This window comes from Agelaius phoeniceus, chromosome 19, assembly GCF_051311805.1.
Source record: "Agelaius phoeniceus isolate bAgePho1 chromosome 19, bAgePho1.hap1, whole genome shotgun sequence".
In the NCBI taxonomy this organism is placed as follows: domain Eukaryota; kingdom Metazoa; phylum Chordata; class Aves; order Passeriformes; family Icteridae; genus Agelaius; species Agelaius phoeniceus.
Window position 1 is genome coordinate 9,861,677 of NC_135283.1, and position 26,079 is coordinate 9,887,755.

A 26,079-nucleotide genomic window follows, 5' to 3' on the forward strand; every position below is an offset into this window, starting at 1 on the left:
TAATCTCTCTGAGGAGTTTTTTTTTTTTAAGGTTCCATTTCCTTTGAAAGGTGCTTTTTCTGCAAATGAACAAAATGTTACAGAACATGACCGTAACACTGAGAGTTTACTTTTGCTTAATGAAATTCCTGCATTTTTGAAGGTTGCAATGGATTGCTGTCAAGACTGGACACACAAAGGCAGGTAAACCTAGCAAATACTGTATTTTACAGGTGCACAGGGGCTTGGAGCTGAGGTCTTGCAGCACGAAATGGGTCAGAAGACAGCAGCTGACCATTATTCCGAGCAGATTGGAGCTCACTGGAAGGTTTCAGGTTGCACCCAACAGTACAGGGGCCTGCAGCTGTTCCTCCCTCAAAGCAGGTCCAGCCAGCACAGGGATACAAGGTAGAGCAGGGAGCTGAAGTGGCTTAACAGAAAATTGACCTTCTGGGGAGACAGATTAGTTCAGTGTTGGCCCCTAGAGCTGCACAGACTCACCCTCAGTCACACCATCTGCAAACCTGCAGCAGAGGAAGTGCCACAAGCACAGAGCAGGGGGGATCAGCCAGGCTGCCCTTGCTGCAGTTGTGCTGGAGAACTGCACCCCATAAAACAAAATGCTACCCCAATGAAATTGAATGCTCCCCAAATGAAATTTAAATTTCATTCTAATGTAGACATATAGTTTTTCCTCCTGCCTCTGTTTGGCAGCTTCAGAAATTTATTTTATTAAAAACAAAATTAAGTTAAAAGCAGATTTTGCCACCAGTATACCAACATAACCAGTTAACACCCTTCAGGTTTTTAGAGACAGAATCTTCTCCTTAAACATTCAGCTTTTCCATTTCCCAAAGCACACTCAGAAATGCAGAACTAAAACACAAAAAAGCACTTCTCTTGCAAGTACACACACAATTACTTCCAGGCTGCTCTGTTTTACTTATGGACAGCTGTTCCTTCTGGGTCTCACAAAGCAACAGAAACTCAGAATAACCCAATGAGCTCTAAATCAGAGTCAGTACAAAACATGTACACACACAGAGAACGACAGGATCATTATTTTCCCCAGCTGTAAAATTCAGCATCACCCAAAGCAACACTCCAAACTCACCCTCTGCAGGGCCTGGTGGAGGCAGCACGTGGAGCTGCAGGTGCCAGCACATGGAAGCCCAGTTCACCCAAGGCCACTGGACAGGCTGATGCTGATTTCAGACACACTCTGCTCCAGGACACCCACGGCAATCACTCTCCCCCACCCTGGATCCCAGCTCTGCAGCAGGAAGAGCTGCAGGACAAGCAGCCAGGTACACCCCAAACACCATCACGGGGCTGCTGCCCCTGGGAATCTTCTCCTGATGGGAATTAGGAGCTGCATCACACAATCCCTTCTGCTCCTGATGGCAGCCAGGGCAACTGGGAAGGGATGGTGGCATCTCCAACAGGCACAACTGCCTCCCAGCACACCTACAGCTTATACTGTAGGAAATTAATTTCTAATTCTCTCACAAACTTATAAACTTCATTTAAATTGAATGCAAACTTAACTTAGAATCATGTACCAATTCTAACTCTTACCAAGAACAGGCATTAGAACAATTCAAAAGTACTAATGGATTTTTAAAGTGATATTTAATACTAACATGTCAGGTTGCAGAAAAATATTCTGAGCGACATATAAAAGCATCACTGCTAGACTGATGTCCAAACACAAGGTAGACAGCTTTAAAATAAACTCCATTAAAATATGCATTAGTATAAACATGGTACTAGAAAAGCACTTTTGACAAGAATTTCCTTCACTAATTGTTATAATTCTAAATTTTCCCATAAACACATTTCTGTAAGTTCAACACAAGCCAGATGTTAAATCCTTAATACACTACATGTAAAGTGAAACCCATTTCCAAGGATCACATACATTACAAGCATTGTCAGTTAGAAACCTGTGTCTCAACAAATCAGAATTTTTCTGTGGGATTAAACAAACAAACCCACAATAATCAGCAATATGCATATCTGGAAGTGACAAATGCCCTAATAATGCAACGTAATTTAAACTACTGCAAAAGATGCCAGAACCTAACACAAAACCAGTCCATTTTCTGCTCAACTGACTCAGTCTAAGTTCTCCACAAGAATTGGCTGTGCTGTGACGAGATTCAGAATTCCAGACCCATATAACTTGCACAGAATGTAACTCATGGAGTTTAAAACTCCAAATGAAAACATCACACATTTATCAGAGAGAACAAAGATGCAATGCATCACTGGATAGAAACAGTTACACCAATAAATCATTCATCTCATGCAATAATAAAATTCTGGGAGAGACTCTCCAAGGCTATTTTAAATTCCCGTAAGGGAAGGACGACACGACAGCGACTCCAGACTGCAGCAGTGACTCGTGGCCACGGCCAGATGGAGCCTGCCCAGATTTGCCATGTTTAGACTCCTGTTTTTACATCACGATGTCTACTTCACAGCATTGTTTCACTGTAAACAAAAGGCTTCCTTTTCCACTTCTCCTCCCTTACTCCACTCCAAGCCAAGAGTAAAACAAACCACAAACCCCCCAGCCCATTGAATTCCTCCTCCGTGCCGCTCGTGCATTCACGTTTCCCAGCTTCAGTGAGCCATGGGCTCGCTGCCACACACGTCACCCTCCCTATTCATGTGGCCACTTTGTTTGCTACGCCTCTCAAGAGGTGAAGGAAAGAAATTATGCTGCCACTTCTGCAATGAAGATAGCAGCCCTCCCTAGGCACTGCAAACCCTACCAGAAAGCTTTACAAGTCTCTTTCATGGAGATTCACTTTAATTCAGGTTAAGTTGAGTGAGTAGATGAAACAAAAAGTTGGGTTTGGTTTGCTTTTTTTTTTAGCTAGATACCAAATGTGTAAATTAAAGCTGAATGATACAAATAAACCATGCTCATCAGGGCTCTGTGGAAATTCGGGCTTCAGCCACAGCTCAGTGAGAAGGAAGCAGAAGGAACACGTGGGAAACTTAAAGAAAACAAAGGCTATTGGGAATATCTGCATTTCCTGGTTTAGTGTGGATGGAGCCTCTCAGACCAGCCAGGATGTTTCCAATGCACAACTTTCATACACTATAAATTCCATTTCTCTTCTCCACCCTCCTCCAAAATGGCCTAATCATCCCATTTCACCCATTTTTCAACATCTGAAAAACAAACCACTACTGTACCATGGACTTGTGGGACAGACACCACTTACAGAGACTCAGAACTGTGCTGTCACCTGGGGTGGGGGGAACAACACAGCTTTAAATTAAGAGCCATTAGAATGCTTCAAAGGAAAAAAGCCAGCAAAGATCAATTTTCAGACCAATTTCAAAGTTATTCCTTCTGTTTCTCATATTAGTGACAAGTATAAAATCACATTCCAGTAAACAAAATCAGGGTGGGAAACAGAAATCCATTAAAAAGATGAAAGAATCCTGCAACTTTGCTGTTATGTTTGCTGTAACAGTCTCAGTTATTTCTTACCCTCCTGCAATATTAAAAAAATAGTCCATAAAAAAAATCTTTAGAGTACCATTACCAAAATCAACTAATCTCAAACTGCAGAGGTGATTTTTATATCCAAGTGTGAGTGAAGTAAATAAGTACTGGAATAAAATAGGTTTTAAGAGCTCAAGAAAAGAAAAGGGGCTCACTCTTATCTCAAACTCTTAAAATTGTGCTAAAAATCTTACCTCAGTCCTTAAAGACTTCTTTATAATCCCAGCAGTTAGTTTTTAACCAAAACAGAAGCAATTAATCCAAAGTTAACAACTTGTAAAATACTTAAGGGAGCACAGGATCATTCCTCTGATGGGTAAATAAAAAAGGTACCATGGCCATGGAAATTCACCCATCTATTTCAGTCTGTTTTGTAAGGAACAGGAGTGGGGGGAAAAATTTAATGGGAGAAATACATGAAGGAAAAATTTAATGGGAGAAATAAATGGGAGAAATAAATGATAGCTCTGCCTGATGTATTTCATGTAATGTGCTGGGGACAAACCTGCCAGCAAGGAGCAGAGCCCTTGGATTTGTTTCACTGCAGTAAAACTCTCCACCCTCTGAATGAGCTGAAGTAGAGGCAACAACAAAAGAAATTCATGATCTAATTACCAAGTGGACAAAAATGCCCTGAATTTTAAAAAGGGCTCAGCCAAGAGGCACCTGCAGCTAAGTCAGACTCCTGGTGTCAGGGATTGTGGGTCCCAGCAGCGTTCCAGGCTGGGCTGCCAGCGCTGTCAGGACATGGCCACACGTGTGATTTAAACAGGAAATCTCAAAACTCTGTCTCTGCTGCAGACATGGTCTCTGGGGAACACCACTACTGCTGGGGCTTTTCTGGGAAGAGGAGAAAGGAAAAGAACCAGGGGAAAAAAAAAAAAAAGAAAAAGAAAAAAAGACCCCAAAACCACGGACATAATTTACCCTTCACAAGTAATTCCCATGCCACTCCAGCAAAATGCTGTACATATTGATTTTATCAGTGCTACCAAAAGGATTGTCAGATGCTTTTTAAGAAATAATTCCTAACTCATGAGAAAAGCTTGGGCAACAACTTTTATTAGGGAGAAAAAAAGAATTCTGGCATTTCAAATATATGTTTAAGTATTCACAAAAAATCATCCTCTAATAAGTAAAACCATGTTAAAGAGTTCAAGAAGGTCATGATTTTGATACTATCACTAGCAAAAAAACATTAATTAAGCATCTGCCCTTAATCCAAACTCCTTGTTCAGCACAATTTTGTTGTATTACTACACCTGATGTACTGACATTATATGGGGCAATACAGATGAGTAATGTACTTTTATATCCTCCTGCATTATCATCAATATCCACAACCTCAGACATTCTGTCTCCTTCAGAATATGTGGATCCTGCCTCTTTCTTATTTAGTACAGTTGGAATATTCAAGCACAACATCCCTATATTCACATTTTTTTGGAAAATTGGTTTTAGTGGAAAGCTTTCAACTCTGCAAGTTGCCCCTCTCTCTCTGGTCCTGACAGTTTGGTTTCTGCTAAAAATACAGCAAGGTCAGCAGGAAGGTGTGGGGACTATACACACACACCCCTTTACCTGGTCATGCCTCTGATGCTGGAATTCTGTCTGTGCCTGCAGAAATGCAACATCATCTAAATCAGGAAAACTCCAGCTGCTTCAAGGCAGCACTCATGGAAAAGCAAGACAATGTCACCATTCAAACATCATTAAAACTCTCATGTACCTCAGCCCAGTCTTATCCCCCACCACACACCCATGAAGCCTCATCTCCAGGAGATGATTACACCATTAGTCTATAGTATTTATAAACTGATTAAGTTATTGCAGTCCTTTAATATGGACAGATTCAGTTTGGTTTCTCTGTTTAAACAGATGTGTCCTACAGAACAAATCCAAACAGTTTTAAGAAGCTGCTGCTGTAGAAGAGAAATGAGCTAACTGAATGAGCAATCTTATTTATTTCAACTGAAGTAAAGCAACTTACAGGAAAGCCTTGGTTTTGTTTTACTTTGGTTTTACACAAGTTGCTTAAATTATTTACTCAAATCAGTACAATTTATATAATACAGTAAGAAATAATATAAAAGGGAATTTAAAGAAACAGAACACCAAGAGGTTCAGATGAAATAGCTCACCAATGCATGGAAATAAAGGATCTTGCCCAAAAACCACTGCCATGCCATTTAAACTACAACTTCAGAAACCTTTTGGCAAGATGCAATGCTCAAGAAGTAAAACTACAAGAATGTTTTTGAAAAAGAAGAACACAGAGTAGAAGATATTAAGCAGGGTAGAGTGAAGATTAAGAAAGATAATGGGGAGGAGCTGAGACTGAAAAGAGGAGTGTAAGGTGATTACATGAATGCAAAAAGTGTAACACTGTGCATCAACACTCCTAGCAGTACAGCAAATGGATAAAAACACAGGAAAATATTCCCAACAAGTTCAAGAACCTTTCATTACAGAAGGCAGAATGGCTCCCAAGTGCAAGGAGCATCCAAGTATTTCCAAGGACCTCAAACAGCAGTTATGAACTTCAGGCAGTCCAGGTGGACACGATGGGGATTCTGAGGGGACACAGAAATGGAAAAGCCTCATTTCCCTGCAGCCTTTCACTCCAGGAACCCTGAACCTCCTGCAGTTCTGCTCACAAGGTGTTATACTAAATAACTTCTGATTTCTACCATTTCTTACCTGCCTGCACAAGCAAGGTAAGAGCAGACCAAGTTTTCCAGAGGAACCTTTACATGCATTTCCTAAACACAACTGCTCCTTGGACATCTCAACTGCTAATTGAGTGCTATCTCAGGGCACCCAAACATAATTATTTGCTAAACAAATATATAAACTTTCCAAGTACAATGTTATTTCCTTTCGCAACTATCTTCTGACATCTCAATTATTTAATACTAAACACCTTCCAATTACCTAATTCCTTTAGTTTCTCTATCATTTATGTATCTTAGAGCCAATATGACAATTTATAATAAAATAAGACCAGAGATATAATAACAAATTAATAATAAATACCTGATCAGTTAGATGGAGACAAAGAGGGCACAGGCATTTTTCTTTCACATTGCTTCATCCAACTTTTTAAACTGTACCTCCTTTCTGCATTAACTAAATTTAAGGATTCATAAATATATTTCCTGTTCATCTTTCAGCATTGTAGACTATGAATGGCATTGTTAATGTTAAAGTGATGCAAGTTTTTAAAATACTCAAAATCAAAATGCAGTGATCACCCTGGAACTGGCATCCTACATTGAACTACATCTCCAGCTAATCATGTATTTTCACTAAATAAAAGCAAATAAAGTACAGTAAGTAGTTTATTTGTCAGTTCAGGGAGCTGTGCCTGCACTCCTGGTGCTCACTAAAAGGTGCTGTTGCTGAAGGCTCACGGGACAGGAGTGCTTTTTAGGATACACACAAACATTTTGTCCTTTAGCTAAAAATAAAAAAATACCTAAACACGTTCAAACTTCCAAATGAGAGATTAGAAGAAACAAATGAGTCTCACAGATTTTGCTCCTGAATACAGGGTGTTCTTCAGGAGACAATAAAAGCCACGGGATTGGAGAAGATAAAGTGTTAATCGCATATTTGGTGGTTTATGAGCCAAAGCAGTCTGAGGTTTAAACTGCTTCTGCTCAGTGCTCATCCCATTCAGAGACGATGAATCATTTCCCATTTGGCAGCACTTCTGCCTACAAGGCTTGTCTTCTGTGAGATTTCTCCTGCAGCCTTGTAATAGATTTGCTAATTTAGTACACCTGACTTTGAGCACGGGCTATTGTTGCCAGCTGTCAGACTAGACCTCGTCCTGTTTATCAGACACATCTCCAGCAGCCCAGTCACAGGAACACAACACTCCTCACTAATCCCGGGCAGTAAATTACTTTCTAATATCCTTGTTTTTCTTACTCTGCCAAAATACCAACACATCACAGATTTAAAGCAATAGCAAAATCAATTTATCCTCGGCGGCTGGGCTCATACCAGTTTATCCAATCACCACATTTTTTAAAGTCATTTTTACTGTTCTCGTCATTCTGTCCATGAATTTCTGAGTTCCAGCAGTAGAGGTTTGACTGTTTTACACAAAGGTAACATAAGCTCACAGGGAGTGTATTCTAGTTTTTTAGGCAGGACTCCACAACTCTTTGAAAGATAAATCAGAGCAAAACAAAGTATTCAACGCCTTACACATACTGAAACATTTCCTCATTTTCCCCAGAGCTTTGTGCATGCAAAAGAAAGTGCATTACTTGTTGTTTATAAATATTTGTGTGGACAGAAGCTCAGGGTAGGGGCAATAGAGAAAACACAGGGAGAATTGGGTGGGTTTTGCTGTTTTGGGTGTTTTTTGTGGCTTGGTGTTTTGTTGGGTTTTTTTTTAACCTCCCTATAGTGAATCTGGGAAATGTATGAAAAACAATTTGTGTATGATATTTTTATGCTTAAACAAAATCTACCAGAACTTAATCCTTTACATTCCACATTACATAAATCAGTTAAATAGACACAAAAAAAAAGGCAGACCTGGTCTGTACAGATTTCACACAGAGTGCTCACAGAAACACATGCCCACATAGTAGATGCTCTTTTGATACTCTTACTCTTCTAAATGTTTTAAACTTCAGTATAGAGAATGCACACTCAGCTAACAAAAAACACAGAGTATTGACATTGCTGTCTCAGGGGGCTCTGGAGCCACTTACTCATCTCTATCATTCAATCTGGCTGCTGAATTCAGGCTGAGCACTCAGGGAAATGCACCTGGACTCTTCCACCTGGGACTGACTTGAAAGGCCAGACAGAAACTGTGATTCAACATGCAAAGACCATTTACCATGAGCAGATTCCACACCACCCTGTGGTTACCTTCTGCTGTACCTGGTACCAAAATTAAATTTCATTGGCCTTGTAGCATAGCAGAGGATCCCCTCTGACCCCTTCTCTCATGACAAAATCCATCCAACACCACTGCAAACACCCTGCCCCTGCAAAGGGACCATTTTGGAAAATTGGGATCCCAGGTCTGGGAGTTCAGCTGCACAGCCAGCACCTGCTCTGCCAGCAGAGAAACCTGGGAAAGGGAACAAAATCTTGGAATTTTAGGAAATGGAGGTGAAGTCAGAGCAAACAACAGACTCAAGAAACATAATTTCTTCATTGCCTTGCAACAGCTACAAACCAGTCTAGTCCCATGTAAAGCTGATGTTCTTGCAAGTCAAAAGACCTGTGTGTGTGTGTATATATATAAAAAATATATATATTATATATATTATACAATATATAATAAATATAATATATATTATATTATATATATATACACTATAGGTTATATAGTATATATATAAACCTATATATATATATACATAGGTTTATATATATATATAGGTTTATATATATATATATATCTATATATTTATATATATATATTTATATATATATACCTGTATATATATATAAAGGTTTTTCTTTGTAACCTTTGACATAATGAATCAGATACTGCATTTCCAGTATTATTCATCTGTACAACTTAAGCTAGCCCTGAGGAACCATTAAAGAAAAATATTTGCCAGGAAAAAATAACCTAGAATATATGATTCATTCATTTCTGAAACAATAAAATGGTTCACTACAACAAAAATAACTATATTGTAAATACTTCAATTAAAATGGAAAAAAACCTCTAGCCAAATACAATGAAGAAAGCATGCCCTCAGAATAAAAAACCACTAAACGTGCATATGTGTGCAAATAACAAATTATCTTGCTGGAAAAAGGTAATTTTATGAAATGCAGTTAACACCATATCTGGTGTAAATGGTATTCTATTTTTAAGGGATTTCATAGTCTTAGAACAACAAAGACACACCTCAACTCTCACACATAACTATTCTTCTACTAAGCTGATAAATAGATATTTCTTTCTGCTGAAAGTGATGCAAGTAGTGTACACCTAAAAACCAAATCCAAAAGGATCAAACAGATCCTGAACATCCCCCTGGGAAGCAGACAAGGCTATCACTGACCTTCAATCATGATAAAAGGGATCAGCTGAATAAAATCATGCATTTAATAACTTTATAACTGTCCAAAGCACAAAGAGGTGTGAAAATGAGCAGTTTTTGGCAAAGAAGTCCTATAGGAGCAGAGTTTGTTTCGGACTAGTGTCAAACATTGGGGGAAAAGTGAAGCACTGTTATGCATCAACAAATAACTGTAAAATATGAAAACAGTCTGAAAACTTCATTTTTCTTCACAGTTAGACAATATTAAGTTTACTTAAAATGAAACCTTGCAGTTTCACATTTTATCAGTTCATTCATTTTCAATTTTCTAAAAAAAAAAAAAAAATAACCATCCATCTGAATGCACACATAACTTCTCCTCACTCCGTCTACACAGACCTCTACAAGAAACTTCAAACTGCACATCTGTGTCTTGCTGGAGATACACCTGCCCAGTCCAGGTCATTTCTGGTTTCTTTCTTCACTGGTCAAACTCTTTTTTTAGGCTCCTTTGTGTGTGTTTCCTACACCCAGAGAGTCAAAGTGGTTCACAACACCACTCAGTGCAAACAGAGCACAAGGTACTAAATCAACCCCTGACACTGGAGGATGCCCTGGTGCAAATCCAGTGGGGATGAACTGTAAAACTAAAGGGCTGCCCTCTTCTATACAGAAATATTCACAAAGAATGCAAGATCCATCTCAGTGTACAAATGATGACTGCCATAGCTCATAGCTTTCTCTGTCTGCTTGATATTTAACATATTAACATTGACTCTGATTAAAAAAGCTCAAATCTTTCATACTATGAACTCCTCAACAGCAGATAACACTTCTCTGAAAAATGTAACTTCTGGAGTTGCATAAATTGTAACTCCAGAATTTTGTGAAAATACAGCATGGAAATGAGCCAAGGAAACTTAAAAACTACATAATTTAATTATAATTAACAGCAAGTTTTCTGACCCTTTTAAAGTAAGAAAATATCAGCATTAATGAAGTAACCAAGATATTCTTACAATCAAGGGTCTTTTTAAAAAAACTTCTCAGGTTTGCTAAAAGCTGAAGAATTCCTTTTGTTCTACACATAAGGAGTAACCCTGATCTTATCTGCAAGTCTTTTTAGAATTATGTTCTGAATCATGGCCACTTAGAAGCCAGCCCTTAATTCCCTGTTTCTTCTATATAGTATCAAGGTGGTGGACATGTGAAGCAAAGGAACAGATGGGAGAAATTTTGGGGTGGGTGTTTTTTCCTGTTTGTTTTTAAACTTCTGGCCTCTTTCCAGCTGTAACCACTCAAACTCTTTGCATGTTATGCATCTTGAGCTCTTCTAAAGCCCCCCTGCTGTAGATGACCCCTTCTTCCCAATAAAACAGATCACCAACAGAACATCCCATGGGCACAAACAGCATTCCCTGGATAGAAAGCCGAGTGTTGAAAGGTCTGGAGCAGACTCTGAGCTGCTCTGTGACCCTGTGTCACATTCAGTGCTGCAGCACCAGAGCCCAGGTACCAACAGATCCCCAGGGCCAAAATCAGAGTCCCCCATCCTCCCATTTACCCAGAGAGCTCCTTGCTCAGGTCACTCCCACCTCCTCCTCCTCCCCATGCAGCTTTTGTGCCTGTGCACTCCAGGGAGTGCCTCTCTCCCCAGCAGGAGCTCACTGAGCTCAGCTTTACCAGGCAGAGCTCAGCTCCTCTCTAAAGCTGCCCCAGGCCTTACCTGGCTGATCCAGCCCCACCTGCCTATCACCGTGTCCCTGTTTGACAGAGCCTCTGCCCCAGAATAAAGGATTCACGAGAACAAAGCATTTCTAGGTGATGTGCAATGTATTTTTAATCCTTTTTGAAACTGGTTGAAGTTTAGCAGAATCTTCCCAAAATAAATTTGGTTTGATTTAGCTCCTCAGCATGACAAATGTCTGTGTTAGCTAAGAGCACTAAGCAGTGCCTGATCATGGGAAGGGCTAACTGGAGCTGGCATTATTAGCTCCAGCTTGGTATTCCAAGTTCAGCCAGAGTTATAAATTCCACTGATGGAAGTAAAAGGCCAAGATGTTCAGACAGACAAAGCAATTCCATGTTCAAATGACACAAAGTAGAAGCAAGTGCAGGCCCCAGAGCTCCCTGTCCCCACAGTGCTGAAGGGACAAGGAGCAATCCAAGGCTCAGGGGGACCAGGGACAATTTTCAGTGACACAGGGTGGGAGCAGGACAAGTGCATCTCCAGGCATGGACCACACTGCAAAGAACTGTTGAAATGTGGAGAGTGAGGTTACTAACTTCCAATAAACTTATGAAAAATAGAAAGCTTTTGAATGGGTCCAAAGTCCTGCCCAGTGTAGATGAAGTTACATTATGCTGATACACAGGAAATAGCTGACTGATTCTACAGGATGAACAATTCACCAGAGGAAAGGAACTTTCAGGAAAAATGATAAATATTGTAATGAGGAAATCCGAGGCACGTATTCACAATGCCACATTCACATCTCACAAATGAACAGAAATTTCTTCATGATTCCCTGGCCACAGAAGCAAGTGAGACACAGACAAATATAAATATATAGGACCTCCCCCAGGCAGAATAAGCACTCGCTGTTTGGGAGGAGAACCAAGAACTTTACTGTCCATCCTTGTAGATGAGACTACAGAACTTTTAACCTCCTTTACCCCCCTCATAACAGCTACTGAGAGAACATTGTGAACTGTGGGAACTGCTTGAGGAAGGGAGAGAAGACTTCACAAATATTTTATGACAAGCCAGGCACGACGCACGTACTACTGAAAATTACTCTAAGTCATTTTTTCCTTAAAGGCCTTCTCTTTTCCTGCTGCAGAAGAAAGCAGAAGCCAACATTTTAAATCATCTTTCAACCCAGCTCTTAAGAAGAAATCCCAAACATGAAGGATGTTCACAAAAGGGCCACAGTGTTACATGACAGAACGACTTCAGCATAAATCTTGTCCTCCTCACATTAGTACAATCACAAAGATTTAAAACCTTTACCTTTTAAACAAAAAGCTGATATCCAACTATTTGAGGCAAATTGGAATTTTTGCATAGCACCTGGAATTTACAGACAGCATTTGCTTCTCTAAGAAACCAGGGGCACATCCCCTGTGCAGCAGCATTAACAAGCCTGAGCAGAGGACAGCAGCAGTTTTTCCCCATTCCAACATCTTTGACCAAGAGTTTATTATAACTATGTGTGAGATATCTATATATATATATATCACATATATACAATTGAATACTCTGTTTACCAGCACCTTGTGCTTCACCAAGCATCCAGAATTGCTAGTTAGACATTTAGAAATGCCACATATACAACCCACAGGAAATTATGAAAGATGGCACAAAAATTTTTTACCATTCTTCACAAGCTTCAATTAACAAGAGCCTTCTGCAAGATCAGTATAAAACATTTTTGAACTTTCTACTACAATTCTCTAAATAAAAGCACTAGAAAATTTCTGCTTTATCATGCATTATGCCCTTCTTTAAGTCTGGGCAATTTGTGTCATACTCTGTGCACTCAGGCTTAAAGAAGGCAGTCATTTTTAATTAGCACTGCTGAGCAAGTGCTCTCCAGAAGATATGAGGATGAGGTGCTTCACATCTATTTCAATGAAGTACTTAGCAATGGGTATTTTGTGTCCTTTAAAATACATGTATTTGTATTATCAGGGTGAAGAGAAATGCTCAGCATCTTCAGATTTCCACACTGGCAGTGCAATCATTGATCACTACAGCCTGGCTCAGTGCTGGACTCACCAACATGACATGTACATTTCTTCATATTCTAGCCCAAGCACAGAACCCACATTTATTTTCTGCTTCCACTATAAAGTGACACAAAACCTGGGAAACTTAGAGTCCCTTCCAATCCCTGTGTCACCTCTTGAACAGTTGCACCCCACTCTGTCCTGTTTCCCCTCCACAAATGTCCCCTTTTGTCTCTGAGTGGCACCACCTACACCAGCTCTATCCTTTAAAGTTTCTTCTATCACACCTGATGCCACCCTTTAAAATAAGACAGAAGAACTTACTCTGCTGCTAAGCAAAAAAGAGGACACCTAAATATTACTGCAACTAAGCACAATGCTATTCCTCATCTAGTCCTGCACAGTCTTCTGTACAGAGCTATAAACTATTTTATAATCTACCAGGGAAAATAATGGGAAGAACTTCTTCTCTGAAAAGAAATATTTATAGATATTATAAATAAACAATTTCAGAACAAGGTGAACATTTTCTGTTAAGAGTAAAATTGAAGGACTATTTGCCATAAGGATACCTAAATGCTTGGTACAATAAATGCCATGAATTTCTAATCCCAGGCAGTTAAGCATGAATGCAATTCTATGAATTTTATTCAGACATGTTTTGTTCCTTTGCATGCTTAAGAATTATTTTTTTAACCAGCTGTGTTCACAAACATTTAACCCAGATACATCTTTCCTCCCTCACCAGTAATAAAATTAATTTTTGTACATTTTACATTTTTTGCATTAAAAATACCTGCATTTCCTAGATTGCCTTTTACTAAAATGAACAACAGATTACTAAGTACACTCCATCTACTTTCCTCATGTACCACAATATGCACAAAGCAGGAGCTTTATCATACATAATTTTAGAAGTGTACAGCCTAGTCTTTATCTGTCTTAGGAAGAAATCTTTAGGTTGATCCCAGTTCAGAAAATGCCTCTAACTATTACCAACACAGATTCCTCCTCCAGTTAAATACAAGCACAACTGCATCTATAATTGAATTTATGTATGCATCTATATATAAACTCCAAATCAAATGGTTAGCATGTTAAATAGAAGCATCATGACAGATATAATTAGTTATTACTCCATTTAACTCCATCAGTAATGTTAAAATCTGGGTCAAGGCAGAATGAAAATGCCACCAAGAGCGTGCTGGTCTGTGAACCTGCCTGGAGCCACCACTCATTTACACATCAACCCACCACAGTCCTCTGCAGGCAGAGAAAAAGGGGGATGACAAGAGATGGACATTAATGCAGATACACTCCTCAGCCCACTCCATCTGACAGCACAGGATGGAGCAGAGGGACATGTGCATCCCAAAAATTGGTGCTTTGGGTTGGAAAGCTTTGCTATGGCATTGTCACTGTGATGTTTGTGGCAAGATGGCATCACACACACTGATTAAAGCATCAATGGCACAATCTGGGTACACAGTTTTATTGTGACCTGTAAATTACATGGCCTGGACATTCTCTGCATATTTGAAACAACTCAAATGAATTGGTACAGAAAGGAAGCACTGAAGCTGCTCCAGTGACAATCCCACAGCCATGGAGTGACTCTCCCTTTCTCCAAGAAAACAAGCCTTGTAACTTGGGTTAAATATGCACTGGCCAAGAGTCACTCCACAAAATTACCACCAGGATACAGCCACAGAAACTCACATTCTGCTACTTTTTCTTTCACTTTCAGAATTTCGAAAATGTGAGTAACATTTCATCAAAAGCAGTATGCCTTACTCATTTCTGGGGATATCAGCCCTCCTGGTCTGATCTGCCTGAGCAATAGCAAGAAAAAGTATTTTGAAGTGGAAAAAAAGCAATTCCCAAGAGTCTGCAGGACGCTAAAGTACAGCTGATAGTGCAACACAAATATGGCATATGAGCAATAACTGAACACAAATCACCCCAACTGCACAGTCTCAGAAGGCCCAAAACAGAACCATCTTTTCTGTGGATTTAAACTCAAAAGAAACAATGTGCATGGGCAGAACGTCAAAAGATAGTGGATCTAAATCCCAGCTTTACTTGGTTTATCCTTTTTATGATCTTGAGCTTGTCTATTCTCCATTCTGTATCAGCCTCCCCCTTAAACTCAGATGATAATGCTTAGCCAGTTTTGTCCTGAGCTTTGTTATCAACAGACAAAGACTGCTTTAAAGTTACAAGCAATCTTATCTATGCTTTCACTGGAAGTACTTAAAGATGAAATAGCAAGAAAAAAATCAACAATTTGCTTCCTTGAATATATTACTGACAAATGTCCCTCAAGATTCTGATCCTCTTCCCCAAACAGGAATGTGCTTTGCTGACAGCAGACACACACAGCAGCTCCTTGTGCAGGCCCTGCTGCCATCACTGAGGTGAATCCTCCCCAGCTCTCAGGAGTCGCTGGGATGATCTCAGCCCTGCACGTGTGATGAGCATTTACGTTTTATACATTAAAGCAAGCACATAAGAGCTGTGCAGGAATGCACTCGTGCCTCTCAGCCAAGGCAGAAGCCAGCTCACGTCATTGTTGTGAGGAGAGCAGGGAAGACACCCAAAGAAATCATCCACCCTTTTTTAAAGGCTGCAAGAAAGGTCTGGCCCAGTGGTGAGATGTCATCCTAAGTAAGATGGCAAAGCAAGGAAGCACTTCAAAGGCCATGAGATAAACCAGAACAAAGCATTAAAAGCTGTCTTCTTTCAGGGATCTACCCATTCACCTTAAAGACACAAAGACAAAATGTTTTCATCTGGGGCCTGATCAGACTGTTCAGTGTGATTAACAAAGAAAACAGAACATAATTTGTCACCACTAGATGAGATTCTCTCAGCTTTGTCAGGCTACACAGACTGACATTACAGGACAGTGTAAACTCTTTAAACTTCACTGAAAACTACAACTCTAAACATTACTTGCTAATATTCCACCCCCAGGATTCCTTTTATTGTTTTTCTCAGCAATAGCTTCAATTTTTTTACACATTACCATTTGGACTGCCTGCAGATTTCCTGTATGTCTCCCACATATGCCCCATATGTTACCTACACATGTAAATCCCCTACCAGCTTCTATGTGATGCTCTGCTGATTGCACAGCCACAGGTGAATAGTGGGGCTCTTAAACTGAATTTCAATCTTTTAACTGAAGCCCCCATGTAACTGTTTCCCTACTGCAATTTCCTCCCCCAAATCCTTTCTGATCTTTGTTTTCCTTGCCATGATGCCCCATTATGTACTCTTGAACACAGATATATAATTTTATACCCAGATGAATAAAACTTTGTCCTACAAGCTGAATTCATAGAAACAAACAGCTGAAACTGCTCCATACAGCTGCTCAGTTGTTTATTACAATTCTTTGGCATCTGTATGATCCACAACTGATTTATAAGTATATAAATATCTATAACTATACACTGTGTATAGAAGAAAGGATATATTTACACACACACTTCGTAATTTGATGAAAATATTGAGGGCCAAGCAGCCATCAGTCCCTGCACATCTGATTAGACACATGTCTATTGACTTTGTTATGACTGCACCAGCTTAATCCACCTCCTATGTAATTTATTGATTGCGATTTCTTAATGACACACGGCTTACAAAAACCAGTACTTAAGTCAAATATACCCTCCATGAAGGAACCCCATTGTTTTACTGCTGACCAAAGCCTATCTAACTACAGGCTGCTGGTAGGAGAGGCAGCCCTGCCCTCTTTGCAGCTTCTTCTCTGCCACCCTCTTCTTCAATACAAAAAACCTTTTTTTTCCTGGTAGGATTAGCTTTCAGCTCATCCCATAGCTACACAGTTGCTGGAGTCAACACAAGGGAGGGCCCAGAAAGTGAAGCCAGGGACTACAAAGAGAAAAAAGAAACAGCATTCAGATTTTAAACTGTCCTAAAATGGCACTACAGCTTCAGTCAACTATAAAACCACTGCCTGGCTACATACAAATATAGGGAGTTACTTTATCAATGAATTGATCAGATGATCCCACAGTGAGGCTCTCAAATCCATAAACTTCAGCCCTGCTTCCACCATCACTGATGGAAAATTTAGGATTCAGGTAAACCACTGTCTCAACTGGATTAATTTAACACTTCAATTTATCTACTGCAAAAACTAGGTTTGAACATTCCACATTGTTTTACAAAGCTCAGGAATATTCTGACATTTTATAAATAAAGCATGTTTTGCAAGAAATATCATTAGCATTACAACCAGAGTTTCTATGGTCTGGTAAAACAGCAGCACTTTCTCCTTCAACACTGAAAGTTCACAGTCCAGTCCCACCTTTGTACTGTGAGGGCTGAACAGACAGTAAAGCAGCAAGAGAGAAGAGAGAGAGGGGCAGCACATGAGATGCTGATCCATTTTCCACAACACAACAGCCAGTGCTTTTATTTCTCTAATCAGCAAACCCTGCAGGAAAGCTGGAAGCAGTAAGAAGGAGGAAAAACAAATCCAACAACTCTTCAGGCCTACATCTGACTCTGTACCAGCAAAACTCTTCCAGCTCATTCCAGTTTTATCCATGGGATATTTATTACCACTTTTTCCAGCCCAGTGTAACTGGGCTTTGTGGCTATGGAAGTGTCTTTACTTGTTAATAATTCTGACACAAACACTACCTGCAACACATGAACTAAAGAAACTTCTGCACTGAACTTTTACTCAACATATTCAAATGCTCACAGAGTTTTGTGGACTTCAAACTGATTTTGGAAAGTATCTCCTTGATAAAAACAACCTTATGGGCTTCAGAGAGCTGTCATTGATCTCCTAAGTGAAAGCAGCCACATGCAGCTATTTTAACATTAGAAAATTCACATATTAGGACATAAAATATTTACTGAAAACAATGGTCATTTCTCAGTTTTCTGAAGAATGAAAGATCAACACAATTCAACAATGGGGTGAACAAAATCAGCATGTTCTGACTGACAGTGTAGTGTATTTACAAAGCCACATATTCAACACAACACTGAGAAAAATCACACTAGGAATGGAAGGGGATGACTGCACTTGCAGCTTTTGTAGAATTCGAATGTACTCAGGATAGGACCAGATCAAACAGTGGTAAATATGTGAGAGTCAAAGAAGTTTTCCTTACACTTCCTTGGACATTGTTATTACAAGCTACTAAGATAAATTTTGCAGAAGATTAGTGCAATTCTAGACTTTAGCTAATTTAAATTACACTGCTTATATTTTAATCAGAAACAAGTATTTAGACCTCCTGCTAGAAGTATCATCAGAAGCCATGACACTCAGATTTTAACAATTACCCAGAAATTTTTTTTTAGCCCAGGATTATGTGAACTGTATCCACATGTGTATCACTAAACACTCAAGTAATATTTGCAACAAACAGCCAAACCTTTGCAAAAGAATAACCTTTTGTAAGAAATGTATAACACAGATGCACTGTAAACTAAATAAAAACTTACTAGAAGTATGCCACCGCTGTGGTTTGTCTCTGTTGTGGAACCCAGACCTAAATAAACTGTTAAACACTTAGTGTAAAGGTATGCCAAACATTTCTCAGAACTTTCTTAAGGTCTCAACAAAGAGTCAACCTTTTTTGCAAAATGAGGCCTAGGTTAAATATTTTATTTGGCTCCTCAAGATGGACTGAGAAGTTGGGCACTAGCTCCAGATCAGTTCTTGGACTCACATCAAACATTACCCTGTCATTTATCCAGTCAGTCAAAACAATGTTTTCTATCTAAACCTTTAATGTTTATGTCCTGAAAAACTGCTAATTGAATCCAGTTCTTGAAATCTATTTTTTAATCTATACCATCTAATTTAGAGATACTGAACAGAAAAGATAAGCGTTGAACAATGATTGCAGAATTAATCCCATAAACATTCAAGCCAAAACAGAAGACTGCTAGTTTCATAGAGCCAAAGAAAATTAAGATTAAATAGCATTTGTCAGTTTGAGAGTAAACTTTTAAAAACACTAGATATACAGATTCTTTTAATTCCAAACAGTTCTAGAACTCAAGAGCCCTCAAACTGCTTTTCCAATCAAAAAGGGTAATCAAAACCACACAGAACACTTAAAACTATTCCTAGGCAAGAACTGACAACATGTCAGCTGAATTAATAAAATTCATTGTTTTCCTTAAACATGTAAAGCTTCCTTACAACAAATGACCCTAGGTGAAACAGCTCCCATTAGCTAAAGCAGAAAATACCTCAAGCTGCTCAGCTGGAGACACAGGCCAATGTTTCCTATAAGCTCCCAATAACAGAACTGGTCCTCAGTGCCTGCCAGAGCTGCTAACCCTGGAACAGTCCTAAAAAGACAATTTTGCCTTCATCCCATGCTCTGCACATTCCCTTCCTAAAATACAAGATGCCAAAAACACCCAGAAACATTCCTTAGGGTTGTACCTGCTGCATTTGGGGGCTGACCACAGCGTGTAAAGCACAGCCTGCTTCTGGTCACAATCACACTCCCCTCAACTCACTGACATTGTCACAGACACAGTTTCAATATATGCTTAATCCTCAATAAAAATAAAATATGAAACGAATGCGAACACAAAACACAGAGGTGAGAAAGACAACTCCCTAGACAGTATTTTCCATGCTTTTAAATAAGGCTACAGACCATTTGTAATGTTTCAAAGATAAGCAAGTCTGAGCACTCACTGCTCAGGGAAAGAAAGTATTAAAGCACTGCATCAACACAGCAATAACCTGAGGAGAAAGCTACAAAACACTCGGTAAAAACAAGGCAGCACTGTTCCATGCAGCAGCCCCAGCTATGCTCATTTTAGGAGTTTCATTTCCAAGTGTAATATAGAGACACTCACAAATCTCCATGAAAACTAGATTACAAATCTAGTCTGAGTAATTCCAAAGTAAAACACAAGCAGATACATTTTACTATTCCTGAGAAACTGACATACTTGGAAAAATCAGTAGGAAAACACCTCTCTTTATTAGGCATTAAACTGGAGATATTGCTCACACACCTAAGGTAAATCTAACAACAATCCTTTTAATATTTTAAAAAATATTGCTTTTGCAGGCTGCTTAGCTACACTATATAAAGATGGATATTTACAGTGAAAAGCTATATTTTTCTAATTGCTTACCTTCATGTGATGATGCTTCAGGACACACAGTATCATTTATGTGCTGGAATACTTTGAAGAAAAGAGCTAGATCCAAGTGTCCTGAATTTTTTTAAGGAAAGCTCCAGCAGAATTTCCAGTATTTTTCTGCCTCTAAACCAGTTTATCTGGGATTTTATATGGAAAAGGGCATAATTTTAAGTATTTAAGACCAGATTCTTTTTCTTCCCAGCATGCAGGTGAACCGTTTTTATGGTATTTTAAAATACCAGAGGTCAAGTGGTCTGGAGTAGGGCAGGACAAGGCACTTCACCCAAGAACTGTGAGCAATCATAGAATATGCTGAGTTGGAAGGGACCCACCAGGATGATCGGGTCCAGCTCCTGGCCCTGCACAGGACACCCCAAAATCCCTCCCTGTCCCTGAGAATGGTGTCCAAAGGCTCCCTGAGCCCTGCCAGCCTCGGGGCTCTGACCACTGCCCTGGGAGCCTCTCCAGTGCCCAACAGGAGCTGAGGAAATCGCTTCAGAACCCCGACAAAACAACAACAATAAACAAACAAAGAGATCAAAACAAAGAGTGTGGCAGTTTCTTTCGAGTTTACACCGAGAAAATGGAAGGAAAATAAACGGCAAAGTTGGGGTGCGGTGGCTGAAGTTCGCCCAGGCGGCTGCGGGCCCCGGGCCGGGCGGGCGGCGGAGCCCGGACACGCCGAGCCGGGGCCGAGGGGAACCGAGTGCAGGGGAACCGAGCGCAGGGAAACCTCGCCCTCCCCTTCCCTGCGAGGCCTCAGGGGCCGCTCCGGCCCCAGGTTCAACCTCAACGACACCGGAGGAGCCGCTCCCGCCCCCCGCCCGGGCTGGCCCCGCGCCCCCGGCCCAGCCTCACCTGTCAGCCGCAGCTTGACGGGCCCGTTCCGCCGGGCCCCCGGGTTGGACATGGCCCCGGCCGGGGCTCCCCCGCCGCTGCTCCGCCAAGGGCTCGGGGGAGGCGCGAATGGAGCCGGGCCGGGCGCTCAGGGCAGCGGCGGCCGCCGAAGGAGGAGGAGAAGGAGGAGAGGCCCGGATGTGCCCAGCGTCGCCATGAGCGGGGCCGGGGCCGCGGAGGAGGAGCGGAGCCTTCCCCGCTTCCCTCCGCTTCCCTCCGCTTCCCCGCCCCCGGGCCCGAGCACAACAAAGCCGGGACGGAGCCGCACGGACGGACGGGCTGGCGGCGAGCTCGGCTCCTCTGCTCTCCCTCCGTCCCTCCCTCCTGCCCCGGCGAGGCCCTGCCCGCGCCCCGCCTCGGGTCAGCCGGGGGGGGAACGGAGTCAGGTGGCGGCGGCGGCCGGGAGCTGCTGGCCGGGGAGGAATGGCCGTGTCCTGGGAGGGCTGGGGATGGATGGGGGAATGGCCGTGTCCTGGGAGGGCTGGGGATGGATGGGGCAATGGCCGTGTCCTGGGAGGGCTGGGAATGGGGAAGGATGGGGGGAATGGCCGTGTCCTGGTAGGGCTGGGGATGGATGGGGGGAATGGCCGTGTCCTGGGGGGCTGGGAATGGGGAAGGATGGGGGGAATGGCCGTGTCCTGGTAGGGCTGGGGATGGATGGGGGGAATGGCCGTGTCCTGGGAGGGCTGGGGATGGATGGGGGGAATGGCCGTGTCCTGGGAAGGATGTGGAATGGCCATGTCCTGGGAGGGCTGGGGGTCGGGAAGGATGGGGAGAATGCTCCTCTTCCTGGGATTACTGGAGACCGGGAAGGATGAGGGGAATGGCCCTGTCCTGGGGGGCTGGGAATGGGGAAGGATGGGGGGAATGGCCGTGTCCTGGGAAGGATGGGGGGAATGGCTGTGTCCTGAGGAAAACTGGAGATCAGGAAGAATGTGGGTAGTGGGTAATGGCCATGTCTGAGGGGGAGTAGGAGACTGGGAAGGATGTGGAGAATGGCCATGGCCTGGGAGAGCTGGAGATCAGGGAAAGTGTGCGTGAATGGCCAAGGTGGGGAGGAGAGGGTGGCAGACAGGTTGTGTGGGGAGTTGGGACAGGAAAACCGAGGGTACAAATGGGAAAAGACATGGCAGGAGAATTCCGAGGCAGACTGAAATGGGTGGTCCCATGCAGGAGTGCTGCTGATCCATGACAGTATTCCCCATGGACAGGGTGTGACAGACCAGCCCTGGAAACTGTTAAACTTTGGACCAATTTGGTTCTTATCTGCACTGTGTAGAAATCAGCAGTTGGGTTCTGTGAACTGCCATTCGCAGAATAATAAAAAGCCTTGCATCCATGCCATGTTGCCTAATTTAACTCCCACCCTGTGGGAAAGGTGACCCTTTCCAGAGTTTTCCCAGCTCTGCAACACATTTCCCATGAGGAGAGCTCCATCAAAGTCATGGGCAGCTTTCTGCAGGGCCAGAGGGGCCTCAAGGGTGAGAAAAGCTCCCAGAAAAGCTACAAACGTTTCCACAGTCAAGGTTACTTTAGAAGTTTAAGCTCATACATCACACACCTACTCTTAGTAACAACCTTACTAATACCCTACTGGTTTGGTCATGTCACTGCTCTGGCTTTTCCTGCGGAGGTAACCTGAATTATTATCATGTGGGCAGTCAGGATCCAGCTATGGATCCCCAGCATGGGATGAGAAGTTGACCTGTGCTTCGCTGAGTTCTTCCTGTGGCTTCTACACAGCCCAGGAGGTTTTCTCTCTGCAGCTGCACGGAGCTGAGCTGTAGCCATGCCTTGAGTGGTCCCACCCTGACAGAGCTCAGAGCTTGGGCCTCATTAATTCAAACCTGGGATGTGCAACTGATTTTTTTTTTTTTTCACTGAAGGCCTTGGAAGTGCAATGGGGTTCTCAAAGCTTTCCTTCCATAAAATGTGACCTCTCCTATGTCGTACATGGGGACTCACTTCCTATTCCTCCCAAAGTCCCCTAAGTGCCAGGTGGTGATTTCAGTGCTTCCTGCAGTGGTGGCACTGCTGTTCCAGTGTCACTTCAGCAGGGAGCAGAGGAATCCTGGATCCCTTCCTTGGCCAGGGCTGTGCCTGTCCCCTGTGCCATCAGCTGTTTATCACAAAACCAGCAAATGTTAGACACCAACCTCCTCCACAGCACAGGCAGAGCACAAGAGAAAGCATCAGTTCATTGCTTCACCACTGGCTCAAAAGAAGAGAATTTGAAACAATTAAAGTCTAAGCAGCATTTACTACAAAACATGGACAATATACCTCTGGATTTTATGGCTTTACATTGCACTGAAACAGTTAAGAAGTTACTTTGTAATGGTTATGTAAATTCACACACACCCCAAAGACATTCCAGGTGTCCTGATTCTTGCATTAAAAAAAAAAAAAAGAAAAATCAACGTTTGTAATTGAAGGTCATACTGTTAAAGTTTCAATCTGTTACGAATTCACATATCCTTTTCTCAAACCAAGTATATAAAGCAAATGGCTGATGGTTTGCAAATATTGCAACATTACCTGGCCATGCTAAACTGAACAGAAAAAGAAAAATATAAAGCTACTTTTCACATACTTAACATATTTCTAGATTTTTCCTAACATGATGATTATTCATTTCTGGGGTCGTGCAGTGCACTTTGGACCCAACATTCAATAATTCTGATATAATTTGACAAAAGTGCTTAATGTTGTATTAAACATAGAATTCTTTCTACGTGATCTTTTTCTAATGGATAACTAGTGTGTCAGACATTAATTGAAATGCCAATATTTAAAAAAACCCTTTGGGATTAAATACAGTATTTCATTGTTCAGTAGTTATATGAACATTTTCATGCTTTCATTAAAAGTGTTTTTTAAAGGTCATGAAGCATACTTGGTTTCAAACTGCTTTTCAGAAAGGAACTTGCTGAACTATAAATTTTTCTAAGGTTTTTGGACATGCTGCTCACCTTTCAGTGAAAGCACTGTGATATATTGCAAGTGTTAGAGCTTTAACTGACAGTCTGTGCATTTGGGTCAGCATATAAAATGTACTGCCTGCAGGATGTCTGCTACTGCTGTGCATTTTCCTGTAATATGTGCCATATTTGGTTTTATTTACTTAATTTTTAAACAACCAACATGACTTGAGAACTTTTACAAATGCATCCCAAGTACATCAGTGACACATGGGACAGTCCTGTAGAGCAGGTGTGTGTTCAACAGGGGGAGAAGAGGGGCTCCAGCTCCCATCAGCCTGGCAGGGCTGGGTCCCAGTTAGGTCAGGACCAAGTGCTCTTGTCCCTAAGGCGGGGAGAACAACCTGGACCAGGCTCAGACACACAGAGGCACCAGGTGCCAACTGCTGCTCCCTCCTTCTCTCTTTGTCCCAGGGCCACAAGGGCTGTGCCTCGGGTGTCCCACAGCTCTTTGTGTCCTGTCCTATCTCCCAATTCTGTTGGGAAATGAGGATTTTCTCTCACTGCTCCCTTCACTGAACAGAACTAGAACTGGCAGGCAGGATTTAAGCTGAGCAGCTTCATGAGGGAGCTGTGTGAGATCTGCAGGCAGCACAGGAGGGGAAGCCTGGCAGAGCACCAGGAGCTGCAGCAGTGCAAGGGACCAAAGGTGCTGGCAGTCCCTGGTGGCTGAAAGTGCTGCTTTCCCAACCAAGGAGTCCCACTGGAATGTTAAGATCCAGAGGTTCTTGAGCCAGCACTATCCCCCAGATTCCCAAAACATTCTCAGATTAACAGAACCAATGTCGCACTGATCCTCCTTTCACTTTCAGAAGCCAAGAGTTTGCAGCAAATTGTGTCTTTATGCAGTTCCATTTCAGGAGGTTTCACTGTGTGCAGGGCTGATCCTGTGAGAGAGACAAGCAAATATCATCAGAGCTGCTGACAAGAGCCCCATGCTGCAGAGCAGGCTGGTGTCACTGAACAGCACATCCTTTCAAGATGAGGTAGCTGCTGGGATCCTCAGGGATGGGAGTGCCTTGCATCACCCTGCAGATCATTTTGGATGACAGCCTTGTGCTGGATTTGGGAATTCAATCCAGCCTTCTTCAGCCAGAGCTTCACAGCTGAGCCACCCTCTAAAGGACTGGAGGAAATGTGTAGGGAAGGGGCAAGGCCAGGTATCTTTAGGGCACCAACAGGGTGAAGAATCCACAAGGAGAAAATAATGTAATAGTTGGTATCATTGTGATATCATATCAGTGGTATTGGTGTCGTATGAGTGAAACTTTTGAAGAAGTATTTAGAAACACAAAAATTTCTTCTGTTCCATGACTACACAAAAAAGGGCTTTGATTTCTTGAATTTACCAAGAGGAAGAAGGAGAAGGTTTTGCTTTTCCAGGTAGTTCTCAAATGATGTAGTGGTTCTGGACACCAGGAAATGTGTACAAACATCTTTAACCAAGTAGTGTTCATTTCCAGAAGAGATGGTTGTAGTTAATTTTTAGAGGTGAGGTCCTCCCTCCCCATCTTTAGAAATGGAAGAGTATCCTGGAAATTCATTCCTTGGCATGTGGAATGTGTTCAAAGCAAATCAACATTTAAGAATTACATTCCATTTCTTTCTGTATATAGGTTTAATCACAGCACATTCCTTCAGCAGTAATGAGAGCTGGCTGGTATTATATCACATTCTTCCCCAGTTTCTGTAAAGGTATCAAGAAAGCAAGAGAGTTCTACCCCTATTATTATGATGACTTTGTGAGTTAATTAAAAGGTTA

The 26,079-nt window shown here is 41.7% G+C and overlaps 1 protein-coding gene across 2 annotated transcripts in view; it reads right to left on the minus strand.

Moving 5' to 3' along the window:
* SMURF2 (SMAD specific E3 ubiquitin protein ligase 2) overlaps positions 1–21,663 on the minus strand; it is a 61,325-nt gene extending 39,662 nt beyond the window's left edge. The window contains exon 1 of one of the 2 annotated variants that reach the window (XM_077188444.1): positions 21,298–21,663. In XM_077188444.1, coding sequence (XP_077044559.1) covers positions 21,298–21,349 — 52 coding nt within the window. In that variant the 5' untranslated portion in view covers positions 21,350–21,663. The remainder of the gene's footprint in view (positions 1–21,297) is intronic. The other variant, XM_054644909.2, reaches the window with a different exon arrangement.
* Between the last annotated feature and the right edge of the window lie 4,416 nt (positions 21,664–26,079).